Here is a 14,390-nt window from a genome sequence, read left to right on the forward strand (position 1 = left end):
TCTCTGGGGCATATATAATGTTCATTTTTTAGTCTGTAAGAAAAAAAGCCACTTTAAGAACCTCAGATGATATTACCAGCAGGATGTTGTCCTCGTATGCTGAGCACAGTATTATCTAGCAGTGGCGTGAGTTTCATTTGAACACTGGCATGAGACATGTCTAGGAGTAGCACAACACTCATTTTTAGTTTCATTTCTGTTACGTGTCTGGTTGTTTGTCACATGTCTATGGTTTATGAATTAAAAACAACATTTTCTTTTACTTTTCTCTATTGGTCATAGATTTTAACGCTGGATTTTTTATTTATTTATTTTTTTTTAAATAATCGCAATAATGTTTTTATTTGCTTGCCACTTGAGTATGCTTTGATTATAGAGTGTTTCTTACACCCAAAAATGAAAATTAATTTACTCACCCTCATGTTGTTCATGTTCATGTTTTGTGTGTGTGTTGTTTTGGATGCCACTGACTTTTATTTTGTGGACAAACAATTGAAACATTCTTCAAAATATCTTATTTTGTGTTCCACAGAAGACAGACAGACATACAAGTTTGGCACGACATGACAGTGAGTAAATGATGACAATTTTGTTTTTCATCATACAAATTGGATAATCTGATAAATTTTGTCTGAGGTGCTTTATGTGCTATGAATACAATGCAGGTATTTGATTGACTCAAATACTCAGTAGTATTTTTTTTAATATTTGTATTCAGCCAGGATGAATTAAATAAAACATTAATGACTTGCATTGATACAAAAAGTTTTTTTTTTTTTTTTTTTTTTTTAAATGCTGTTTTGAATTTTAGAATGCCTTTGAATTTTCTATTCATTAAATGATCCTGAAAAAATAAATGTATCATGGTTTCCACCAAAATATTAAGCAGCACAACTGTTTTCAACATTGATAATAGTGTGAAGTGTTTCTTGAGCACTAAATCAGCGTATTAGAATGATTTCTGAAGGATAATGTGACACTGAAGTCTAAAAGCTGAAAATTGTGATTTCATAGTGAAGCCTTCTTAGGGATGTCTGCTAGTCAATCTCTTGCTTTCTTTTTGAATATTGCTCTAAATGAAGTGGCTAAAGTCTGAAGTAGTGATGCTCATAAGTTAACCGACAGTAAGAATTTTGACCGATTAATACTAACGTTTAAATGGTTTAAAAGGTAATTTAAGTAATTTTTAAAGTAATTTTTCAAGATATTTTGAAAATGTTGGCTGCACGATTTAAAAAAATGCTACGCATATAAAAGTTTTTCAGAACAGAAGAAGAATGAAAAATAAAAGTAGCTATATAAATGTCAAGCAAAAACTTATTCATTTAAAGCAAAACTGAAACAAGCTGGCGTTGGGCTCACGTAGCCTACCCCTCTCATTCGGCATGAATCCAAATGTTTCCATATTTGGATGCTAAACTGTTATTTATTATGTATACTAGGCTTTGTACATCACTTGTGTTCCAATATCAACGTAAAACATCATCCTTCACATGCCTAGAAATATGCTTGTCATAACACCACAGTGGGGCGGTGCTCGCGCTGAACGGCAAAGATCGTACTATGGACTATTTCAGTTGAGCAATTTAACTTTTTATTTTTGGTTGACTGTATTTTATTTTGATAATAAACAGGCTAGCAATGCTAAATGTTAATGGTTAATCGGTTAATAGGCTTCAGTTGTTGGTTGGGGGGGTGGGATGAAACATCTTTGATGAACATCTTCTAAAGAGACTGTTATTCTGAAAATCTTCTGCCGTTGATAGGTTTAAGATGGGGGGGGGGGGGGGTATGAATGTGTTAAATCCTGTTTAACACATTCATACACACTCAGTGGGGAACATTCAGTGCAACATGTATCCGGGCCTCAGGGTTTTTCCTCTTTCACAACAACCAAAATATTGTTAAAATATAAGTTTCAGTGATCATCTTCATAGTGGGAAAAGACCTTTTTGAGATGAATGCAGCCAAATCAGATGTCTTTGTTCTGCCTGTGTCACCCTGGCCTCCAGCCCTCATAGGTTATCCTTTTCTCATTCTAGGCCTGCGTAAACAGGCCCTTTTGTCGAAGCCATTTTGAGTGGGATTGAGTGGCAGGCAGCTCTAGTGTTCAGTGTTAGTGAGTCAGATCCGCAAGTTTTTTTGAACTAACGGGCTTCTTTCTCTCTGCATAGTTCCTCTTCTTATGTTGAAGATGTGGATGACCATGATGGCCATAAAAAATTATTCCTAAAATGAATTTTGTTCTTTCTCCCTTCTCTAATGATGACAATGAAAAATGAATTGAGCCTCATGTTAGTTACATATGTAGTAGCTTACACTATGGGTTTTCAACCTTTATAGACTCAGCGACCCCCAGCCAGACTCTCAGCCAACCCAGAGGTCATCAGTAAGTAATACTTCATAACTTAAATTTTAAAGGTGGGGTATCACGCACAGTTTCTGCCAATCTCATGTTAATCTTGAGTACCTAGAGAGTAGTAGTGCATCCTTCATATCTCCAAAAAGTCTTTAGTTTTATCATATTTATAAAAGATACACAAGCTGTACTGAGTCTTTCCGAAAACAGCCGAGCTCCTGGAGGCGTGCTGTGTGAGCAGAGCTAAAGAGTGACAAGCACGCGCAGCTTTTGCGTAGCGATCGTCTGCAAGCTATCAATGGTCAGCTAAACAAATGTATTTAAACACGCACAATACACCATTGCATTATCCCAGGATAACTTTTGAATCACTATGAATATAATGAATATAGCGTATAGTGAATGATGAATAATGAATTTATGAATTCACTACGTTTGTGTTGTTTACATTATATGCACTTAGGCACCTATTGCCAACAAAACAGACATTGGAAGCAGTTTTACTCAGCACCTGCGGTTCCGACTCATGACTGGGATCATTACCACTGTGACCGCTCCATCTTTCAGTTTCAAACGATCTGTAAATCCAATGTAGAACTGGGCCTTGTTTATGAAACCATAAGCGCTGATCCTGAGGGCTCGAACAGACACAGAAAACATGAGATATTCTCCATTCATTTTAACCAATAAAAAAGTGATTGCAACTATCAGTTTCTATGGTTATATAAATATTAAGAGCGCATCAATGTAATGCATGAGCACAAAACTCTCAGCTCCACGCTGGCTTCTTTGGGAAGCAAGGTTATCTTTCCCTCACAACCAAAAACACACTTCTTTGGTGACATTGTTGATTTCGTGAAGTCCTGTGATCTGTGCAGCGCTGCCGACAACTTCCGTGAAGCTGAGCACGCGTTGATGGGCGTGCTCTTGCTCTCTCGCTCTGGTCGATGTGTGCACACACGCTCTTCCAGGAGAAGAGCCCGTACAAGGAATTCCTTCTTGATGTCACACAGCCCCATACTCGAAAAAAAGACTGCAAAGTTTATGAGGATTTGGAAGAGTATTTTTGGCACAGAAATACTCCGTCATACGTTCAACTCATGTTTTGAAACTTTGGCCATCTTTAGCATGAGAATCCAACTCTTTAACAGTGTAAACAAGAACATTATAATATAATATATGTTTAAAAGATCATGTACCATGGTCAGAAATAAGTTAGAAATGCCAAGATCTTTGTAAAGTATTTTCTCCTCAAACCCCAAAGAGTACCTTCAGGGACCAGAAGTATATGTAATTACACAAGGGTGAATTTTCATTTTCGGGTGAATTATCCCTTTAAGATGTGCAACTGAACAGTATACACTACTATTTAAAAGTTTAGGGTTGATGAGATTTGTTTAAAATACAGTAAAACACAAGGACAAGACAGACACATCAGTGTCAGGTGTCATTTTATTTTCTGGATTTTTTGATAAATAAAAAGTTCAAGAAAAGCATTTATTTGAAATAGAATAGATTTAAAAAAAAATCTTAAATATCAAGAAATGGCATCTAATACATTCTCAAGTTATTTTTTATGTTTCTATCTAGCAGGTTTTTTGCAGGCGGGTATCTGATAATAGAAACTTGGGGCCAACTTGGTCATAGACTGATTGTCATTTAGTAACTTTGTTTCCGTTTGTACATTGTGAACCTTCAAATCTTGTAGTGTGAGGTGATGTTCAGTTACTCATCGTACACACAGATTCCAAAAAAGCCATCAAAGTTCCGTCAGTTGTCTCGCACATTGTGTGTGTCAGTGTCAGATGTGACGCTAGTGGTCCGCACTGACTCTATGGGTGGGAGGGACGTGTTGGACATTTGGCAGGTAGGGATCCAAAAATGCTGTCCAACACTATCATGGATTCATCCTTTGAAATGCTGGATTTTGTCTCTATAATTATATATTGTTTAATGAATTCTTACAGTCTAGGTAAGTGAATGCAATATAAAAACATTAATACCTTCAAATAATTTTTTCCCCTGTAATATTTAAATATTGGAGAAAATAGTATTTTACTTGGTCAGACACCAAAATAATGTTATTGAAATATTTTAATTACTGTAGTGAAATTATTAGTAGCACAATTTCTATTATATTGTTTTTGCCATTTATACTAATATTCAAAGATGATATTTGAATACATTGTTCTAAACAATAGTAGTTAGCAGAACTACTAATTTATACGTCAATATGTCATAACTTTGATATGATTCAAAATTAATAAAAGCACTACAATATTGTTATTATCTTTGTTCAAAAGGAAGAGTGAACACTGGTAAGGAGAGCCACTTTCTGATAATTTGTCTTTGGTTTTGTTTTAAAAATATACACAAAGTTCCCTACTTTAACTTTATTCACCCTAATTTTATCGAAAAGTTAATTTGTTGGGAATAGAGCTTTTTCACAGATTGTGATGACGTGTTTTATCGGTCATCAATATCGTATATCCTGCAAAGTTTTTTATATTTTAATTTTTTTTAAAACGAATGTACATTTATAACACTATACTTAGTATTATATTACCTTTGCATCAAACTACAGAAAACTAGTTAACGCTGCTGTGAGGGTGTTTCTAATACAGCGGCTATGGGAGTGACGGTAAAAATGACATCTTTCTCTCTTCTGACTGCCGTTATCAATCGCTCTCTATTTTTTTCCTCTTTTTGAAAGATGTGAAAACTGTCACGTGTATGTTCTGTTTACCTCTGTTCTGTCTTGTCTGCTTTAGTCCTCATTAGTCATTATGGTTTCTAATTAAGTCTCGTCAGCTGTTCCCGTTTAGTAGTCAATATCTGTGTATTTAAGTTCCTGCCTGTTCTGTGTTCTTTGTCAGTCATTGTATAATGTAAGATGTTACTGGTGTAACCCGTTATGTTCTCCTGTTGGATTAAAGACTGTGTTTTCTACTATTACCTTCATCGTGAGTTTTCTAAGATACCAGAAACGTAACAGAATGACTGACCCTCAAATTGAGTAACGAAGATGGACTCACCAGCGCTGCTTTTCTTCCTCCTCTCGGAGAGCAGGCCGTATTTGGAATACCTGGTCTGGACCCTCCACAACGACGGCCTCTTTCCCTCAGCCAGCGAGCCCGAGGTCGTTTCAAGACCGGAGAACATCAAAGCCCCGGAGTCGATGCAAGTGGGTCAGTCCATCGCAGAGCCAGAAGCAGATCTAGACCTGATTGATCTGTGGTCCGCGGATCCAATTCCCACCCAAGTCCCCACCCCTGAATCTTCCTCCTCACCGGTCCCGTCCGGTTATCTGGATGCTCCGGTCCCGTCCGGAGATCTTCTGTCCGTTTCCCTGCCTGACTTCCTAATCCCGTCTCCATCACTGGTCACGGCCAGTCCCCAGGATCTGTTGGTACCACGGGTGTCATCAAGCTCCTCTGCTCTGTCCCCGCCGCTCACACTGTGCGGCTCATCCTCTTCGCCTCCGGCATCTCCTCCATCAGCTTGGCTTGAGACCGAGTCCCCGCCTCCACTTTGGGCCTCCAGGCCCACATCTCCATCTCGACCCGTCAGCCCGTCACCATCGCTTCGGCTCACCGCTCCCTCAACTTTTCCGTTGCCCGTCTGTCCAGATGCTCCGCTGGGCTCACTCGTCACTCCAGGTTGGCCTCCGGTGGTCGACGCCCAGCTTCCGCTACGGACTTCCGGGAACCCTGCACCCCTACAGCGTCATCGGGCTCCTCCCTTCCTCCGACCTCCCTGTCATGCTCGCTCGCCCCATCGTCACCCCGGTCATCCGAGTCCCTGTCATCGCCTCGGTCCCGCGAGCCAGCAGCTCAGCGCCAGGCTTCAAGGCCTGCGATGTCGCCTAGGTCCGTCAGCCGCTATGTTCCGCTGGCGCCGCCGCCTCCACTAACCATGGTACCGTCACCGCTGATTGGTTCCAGGGTTTCGTCCGCCTCTGCAGTCTGGATCTCACCCTAGCTCCTCCCACCGTCAACTTCACCATGGTGCCTGTGGTCTACTCCTCCAGGTTGCTGTCTGTCAACAGCTCCACGCCCTCCACCGAAGCCTCCGCCCTCTCTCTTTATAGACTTTGTTACGGCGCGAGGACGCGCCTTTCCGAGGGGGGCATAATGTCACGTGTATGTTCTGTTTACCTCTGTTCTGTCTTGTCTGCATTAGTCCTCATTAGTCATTATGGTTTCTAATTAAGTCTCGTCAGCTGTTCCCGTTTAGTAGTCATTATCTGTGTATTTAAGTTCCTGCCTGTTCTGTGTTCTTTGTCAGTCATTGTAAAATGTAAGATGTTACTGGTGTAACCCGTTATGCTCTCCTGTTGGATTAAAGACTGTGTTTTCCGCTATTACCTTCGTTGTGAGTTTTCTAAGATACCAGAAACGCAACAAAAACACTATTATGGAAAATATATTTAATGTATTCCCTCATTCACCGCTATAGAATTTTACCCAACTATGACGACTTCCGCTTCTGAGAAACCCGGAAATGTGAAAAGGGTCTATTATTTTAGCAAAGTCTGACTGCAGTGAGAGGGATTGGAGAATGTTCTGTTGGATACTGAAACCAAGTGATTATACAAGAAAACTTTAGCAGTTTACTGGGTTGATTTAATCTGAAGACCTATCGTTAGGTTTATAGGCAAAGTTTACTCTGACCTAATTGATTTATATATGAGTTATATTATATGTGTCTCATGTGTTTGTGTTGTGAGCTAAATCAAAAAGTACTACAATAAATATTTAAAAAATAATTTGCAAGAATGTGATTTGGGAGCTTATATAACAGTCATACAGAGAAGTCATTACCTAAATTGGTTTATTTACTTCAACAAGTTTCCATCATTTGCCAATCTCTTAATTTCTGTCCTTTTTGACCATATTGACCTTAAAGACTTCAGAATTTATCACTTAGTAGTAATGTGTGGCATACAAACAGGAACAAAACATTTGAAATGCATTTTAAAGCCTTTTTTGTATTGCCACCCAGAGTACATTTGTATCGTAAAGTAACATTGAATGTACATTACTTTATGAAACTGTTTGTCTCACTAGGGAAGACATAAGAGAAAAGAAAAGAAGAGAATAAACAAACCACTTCTCAAAGGACTACTTGGTTTGAATGTGTCTCAGGGATGGTCCAAAGCATGGTGGGCTACAGCCGTTATCCTCTCCAGATTTGTTTTGTTTGTACAGACTATTTTTCAGGGAAGGAAAGTGCTGTGATTTTGTTGGTGTCCTGGGAAGAGAGGCTGGCCAGCTTTGATTCTCTATAAACATTGAGGTTGTGCAAATCATTGCTGCTGCTAACACCAGCGACAACTTGGTGACTTTCCTCATCTCGCTCCTGTTCTATGAACACGCACCTGATGGAGCCATGAGGGAGTATGTTGTGATTTTTATCAGGGCTGTATCGATAGAATTTAGTCAGTACTGTCGTAGTTTCAAAGAGCTAGAGCATGCTGCCAGATTTCAAGTTATTTAGAGTAATTCAGCAGATGTCAGTATGCAGAGAGCACTTTTGCATTGAGTCGTGCGCTAAGATGAGCACACAGCCAAGTCAGTCTCTCTCTGTAATTAAGATATTTTCCAAAAAGGTATTTTGGCAGCCATTTTCAAATGAGGTCATTGTTCAATAATAAAAAAACTCTCAAATAGGTCGGGCCTCAGCCAATGGAAATACGGGAAATAGTGCATTACGTAATCCAGTCAATCATGTCTATCATACCATTACCAAGAACACCACACCCACATTAAAAGCAACATTCAATGCTGTTTGCTACCACTGCCAAATGCCTACAACAAAGCAAGTGTTCTTGTACATTTTCCTTTGTAGTTTTGTCACATTCAGATGTCCTTTTGATGTTAAAAAGCTCCAAAGTAGAAGTATCATCTACTAAAGGAAGACAAAGGTGTCAAAGCTTGTCAGAGTATAAAAAACAGAAAGGTAATGTCAACTTTATTTCTCGTAATTGCAACTATTTCTCACAATTGTGACTTTAAATTAGGGGTGTGCACAAATAGTCGAATAATTATTTGTAATTATATGTGCATTTACATTTAGTCATTTAGCAGACGCTTTTATCCAAAGCGACTTACAAATGAGAGTAGTAGAATCAATCAAATCAACATGAGAGCTTTAGCATTTTTTTGAAAATGGCTAAAGACTCAGCTGCTCGTATAGAGCGTGGTATGTCATTCCACCAACCAGGAGTGATTTTGTGCCCCTATGTGATGGCACCACAAAGGGCCATTCACTTGCAGAACGCAAGTTTCTGGTGGGTGCGTAAGTCTGAAGTAGCGAGTTAAGATATAGCGGGGCAGATGTAATTAATTGAGTAATAAAAATACTATTTGATTTATGCTACATGTTTTTTTGCTGGCTATAAATGCAGTGAATCCATGATTAATCCCAAGCATGCAAACTAAATGGATTGGGTGGCACTGTGGAGCATGTAAACAAGTTGATTGTATTTGATGACAAAACATACTCGGTTACTGAAGTAACCTCGGTTTCCTTAGATACGGAACGAGTACTGCGTCGAATGTCTTATTATACATAAGACGAGACTCATATGGGGAAAACTCCTTTTTTCTCAGATTTCTGAAGCCTTTTTCAATCACGCAATGAAACTGCACGGCCATTGGTTTGTGAAGTTAAAGTAAACTCAATGGTGAGCGAGCCTGCTCGATACCTATAGGATAGGACGGCCCAGACAACGGGGACTGAAAGGCTGTAGTCATCCTCCCAATCCCATAGAGCCAAGGCGCCAGCAGGGCCTAGGATGCATATAGTGGGAATAAAATGTAGTTATACCCAGACATGGTCAGGGACATAACAGAAAAACATAACCTAGTCATAGCGGTGAGGCTTATGCAGAAAGGACCTGTGTCCGAAGCGCAGGAACGTCCAGGTTATAAAACTTGACAAATGTAGACGGCGAGGCCCAGCCAGCCACCACACGGATATCGGCGATTGAAACGCCACAGGACCATGCCCACGAGGAGGCCAAGAGTGCCTGCAAATCTCCCACATGCTTAACCGATGCTGAAGCTAGCAATAAAGTTGTTTTCAGAAACAGGGGACGTAAGTCGGCAGTCTGGATTGGCTCAAAGGTAGGGCCTTTAAAGGTGCCCTTGAGTGATTTGAAAAAACATTTTAAATTGTTCCCTGATATCTACATAGAGGGTATGTGGCTTTTTTATGGCCGAAAATTGTCCAGATATGGTTTTACAGCTCCATTTATAACCCCACAAATAGCCCCTAGAATGAAAAGGTCTGTTTTTGCCTTATTTGGAAGGCTCATGAATAGTAATATGGTGCTCCGCTCTGATTGGCTGTTTCACTGTTCGGCTCCTTCCAGTAGCTCACACTGATAGCGAACAAATCTGTACTGTACGGCGTGAACGATGGAGAGTTTTGGTATTCAACCTTATATGTTTGAGCCTGTTTCTGACGAAGATGCAGATGTAGAGGAACAACCAATTTTGTTGCGATTGGCCATAGACGTTTCTGAGTGGTAAGTTAGTCTTTATTTTCAGTATGCACCTGCAAAACGTAACTGTTACGTCAATGGAACTAGCATATAGCGTTAACTTTACACTATAACTCATAACGTCAGTATTTGCAACTTTGTTTTTAGCATTGTAAAAAAAATAATTGTAATAATGTGTCGCTGTATGGTTTTACAATGATAGCTTCTTCACTTTGCAATAACAACTCTAAACAACGAACGAAAATTTGTTTCTAATATATTGACATTACCGATATGATTTTAAATTTGATTTATTTAGCCAACCAAAGTAAAGCATAGAAGACATTCCAAAAAAGCAGTGTCATGTTTACTACTCAGCTGCCGTAGTGTGATTACGATTTAGCTATTAGTAACAAAAACTTACATCGTCTATAAATATCTTTTTCCACAGGTGTACGCATACAAGTCATACAAGTTCTCAAAAATAAAAATATTTGAAAAAAAGTGACTAAATGTCTTGTCAAATGACTATCGTTTCAGTTTGAACGGTGTAGAAAGTTAGCTAGAAGGATCGAGTATCTGTAGCTATCTGTAAGCAAATAAACTAACATAGTTAGCTTCGGTGTAATGTGTTGTTGGTTAAATATAGGTCAAATTATAATTATATCCGACAAAAGAGAATTGGCATATGTATCTACGGTTATGTTATAGATTTATATAACAAAGACAGTAATAAATTTTAACCTCACCGTTAATAGTAGTTACGTAAACTTTGCTATTTGTTACTGTACTAGCATCTTGCATTAGATCTAGACAACACTGGGTACATGGTCGTTAATGTTGTTAGCTCACTAAGAAACTTTACATTTAATCAGAAATAGTTTCTACAGCCAAGATGTGGATAAAAGCACTACTTACTGCTTGCGGGAATATAGTTGGAATTACCCCTTTCTTCAGTGTCAAACGCTGAGCGAAGCCTGCTTGATATTGTCCCAGGTTAGAAAAGCTGTCCGTGGTGAAATGGGCAGAGCAAACTAACAACTTTGAGTTAAATTGTTCCGGTATCCGGTTATAGATAAACATCAGCCATGCCTTTTGACAGTTTTTTTCTGGAGGAAGACTATGAAAAGTTTTCACATCCCCTTCACAGCCTGGAACATAACATTTATTTCCATGATCTGCCATTTTCGCTGTTATCCTCGCTTGGCTTGTTTCTTCACTCTGCTTGCAGAACTTCCGATGATTCCGCTGGGCGGTTCCGCCTGGCCTGGCTCATGAGCATATGCAAATATTGGGGGCGGAGTCCCCGACTGATGTTACGTAATAGTCGGTGTTATGTTGAGATTCGCCTGTTCTCCGGATGTATTTTAAACAAATGAGGTTTATATAAGAAGGAGGAAACAATGGGGTTTGAAACTCAGTGCATGTCTTTTCCATGTACTGAACTCTTGTTATTCAACTATGCTAAGGAAAATTCAATTTTTGATTCGAGGGCACCTTTAAGACCTCTAAGAACCACAGATAGGTCCCAGGTAGGAGCCATGAGGGGACGGGGAGGGTTCAACCTCCTGGATCCCTTAAGGAAACGAACAACCAAGTTGTTTCTCCCTATCGACTGCCCTGCTATAGAAGCATGAGAGGCTGCTATAGTTGTGACATAGACCTTAAGGGTAGAGGGAGTAGGGCCTCTATTCATTAAGTCTTGAAGAAAGGACAATATCTGTGATATGTCTCAAGTCAATGGATCCACGCCGCGGGCCGTGCACCAGGCGGCAAAGTTCAGGGAGTAGAGACGTCTTGTTGACGGAGCTCTAGCTTGTGAGATGGTGTTTAAGACATTAAACACCTGGTTTTTGAGAAATATATTGGGCAATGATAATTGTCTTCCAAGGCGAAGAGGTCGACCTCTGCCCTCCCGAAGACATCCCAAATTTTCTGTGTGGGGGTGGAGCGACCATTCCTCTGAGGGAAGGTTGTTCAGAGACAACATGTCCGCCCCTGTGTTCAGTACACCCTGTACATGCGCTGCTCTCAGTGAGAGCAGGTTGCGTTGGGCCCACTCTAAAATGGTTTTCGCTAGAGTGAAGAGGGGCTTTGAAGAAAGCCCACCCTGGTGATTTATGAAGGACACCATCGTCATGTTGTCTGATCTAACCAAGACGTGGTGTCCCACCAGGAGAGGAAGGAAGGCTTGGAGAGCTTGATATACCGCCATCATTTCCAGACTATTATGAAGCTTTCCGGGCTATTCACCTGGAGTACCGCCATGGTGTGAAATGCAGAAGCTGCCTGGCCGACCGATGAGTATGCCCGTCCAGCAAGGGCCGACGTAGTGCGGCAGGGCTTGGATGGGTGGGCAACCTTCGTTTTCCATCCAGTGGTGGCGGGCGGGCACAGATGTGCGGACACTGCTTCGTCCAAAAGAGGCAGCTTCTCATAACTTCTCATAACAAGCAGAGGCGAGGCGAAGAGATGATATCCGTGTCACTGAAGGAGAATGAATCGATTTGCCATGGTGAGATGGCCACTGATATAGCCTGATACCCCACCCCTTTTGGCGGGTTTGATCGGGCTCGCTCACCATTGGCTTGTGCAGCTTTGCCGTGCCATCATTGGTTTGTTTACTTTAACTTCGAACCAATGGCCGTGCAGTTTCACTGCATGATTGAAAAAGGCTTCAGAAAGGCTTAAAAAAAAAGAGTTTTCCCCATATGTGTCTCATCTTATGTATAATAAGACATTTGACACAGTATGAGTGTAGTATCGAAAGGGAACGTTGTCATCTGCCTCTAGGCACAGCGAAATTTGGAATTACTTTGATCTTACTAACTTTTGATCAAATGAAACATGTTGTGTGCAGACATTGCCAGGTGAAACTGAGTTATCATAATATTACCACCACAATGAGAAATCACATGAAATCCCAACATAGATCCATCGTTATTGACTAGTCGGATGAGGAAAGACAACTGTCCATCGCTGCATTCACAACTACAGGTAAGCTGTACCCCCGAGCGAGCAGAGAAGATAACTTATCTGATAGGAAAATGATTTTGAGACTCATGCTTCCTTTAAGTTTCGTCGAGGAAGATGGGTATAAGACCAGAAAACACAAAGCACTGTAAGAAACTTCACTTAACACAAACATTAGCTTTTTGTCTTGCATTTTCTCTGCAGCCGGCCTTATTTTTTATCAGACTCAGGAGCCAAGTTTCACCTGAGCAGGTGGACATTCTTGTTTTTCTTAACATGAATATGTTAAACAATAACAATGTATAATTATATTCAATATATAAATATGAATCGAAAATTAATAATCAAATCGAGATTCGAATCGAATCATGTGAATCAGAATTATCCCTTTACGGTTGTCATAATACATGCTTGGCAAAATATGTAATTTTAATCATTCCACAGAATTTAAAATCTTTACATTTTAGATATTTTGTTTGTTACTTTTATCAGTTTTCTTGGAAATATTCTTGGGTAATATGAGTATATTGAAAACACATTCTCATGCACGTACAAGAGCAAATTTCCTGTTTTAGCCACTTCACATCTTTGTGTGTTTTAATAAGGTGTTAGAGTCTTAAATGGGTAAGGTCTATTAACAACATGACTGCATGTAGTTTAAGCTACCGCAGAACTGTTTGATGTCTTTTATAGGAACATTTGTGGCAGTTCAACATGAAATTCATTTTGCCATACTCACTCAACTGTTCTAAGCATGAATTTGAGAGATTTCCCATTTAATTTAATTTTGTGTCTGACTCAATAAAGGTGCTGCTTGTCACTCAAAGATCAGATGAGAGACTGGCCTATTTCACCACGTTTTTGGCAGCAGTGATGAGATTAAAGTGGCATACGGGGTCAAAAGTGCCAGTAAGACTATGTCCCAGCTGGTTGTTCATTAAATGTGAGTGTTCATATGTGTTTGCTTGCATCTAAAACATTACCTGTTTGAGGGGAAGTAGTGGTTTTAAGAGGTGTCTTAACACATTCATTTAAAGGGACATAAATGCTGTGCCCATAAGAACAAAGGGTGTCAACAGGCAGGTTCTGGCAAGTGTGCATACCCCCTAGTCTTACACGTAGCAGATACTTCCTCTAAATACAGGATAACAGCTCTACTGTAGATACAAATATAGTGTGCGATGACATACACATAATATGGCCATGTACACCCTCAATTCATTCTCGGAGTCAAGTGCCTATTAAACAGCATTTGCTTCCCCAGAATACAATAAGATCTTAAGAAAGAACCACAACAGCCCCTGTTGGGTGAGAGAACTGGCATTTTGCGTGTAGACTGATGGGTCTGTACTTCCTGTTTGAAAGTGGGACATCCAGAAATCCACCATCTCGTGGCCCTTTTGGGGTTAGGCCTTTCACGAGCTATCGCAGAATGAATAGCCATGGCACGTTACTTCTATATTGTCTTCTAATGGTTAACTTACAACCACTAGAAGACAATGTCTCTTATGCTCACCAAAGCTGCATTATTTGACCAAAATACAGTACAAACTAAAATGTTGTGAAATA

General features: G+C 40.0%; 1 protein-coding gene across 5 annotated transcripts in view; it reads left to right on the top strand.

Moving 5' to 3' along the window:
- The window catches only part of arl15a (ADP-ribosylation factor-like 15a), a 212,349-nt gene that overhangs the window by 179,169 nt on the left and 18,790 nt on the right, over nucleotides 1-14,390 (top strand). The window contains exons 5-6 of one of the 5 annotated variants that reach the window (XM_048188209.1): nucleotides 533-569; nucleotides 2,344-2,389. The exons of 3 other annotated variants lie outside the window; for them this stretch is intronic. In XM_048188209.1, the coding sequence (XP_048044166.1) occupies nucleotides 533-569; nucleotides 2,344-2,389 (83 nt within the window). The remainder of the gene's footprint in view (nucleotides 1-532; nucleotides 570-2,343; nucleotides 2,390-14,390) is intronic. One more of the 5 variants, XM_048188212.1, reaches the window with a different exon arrangement.

This window comes from Megalobrama amblycephala, linkage group LG4 (assembly GCF_018812025.1).
Source record: "Megalobrama amblycephala isolate DHTTF-2021 linkage group LG4, ASM1881202v1, whole genome shotgun sequence".
In the NCBI taxonomy this organism is placed as follows: Eukaryota; Metazoa; Chordata; class Actinopteri; order Cypriniformes; family Xenocyprididae; genus Megalobrama; species Megalobrama amblycephala.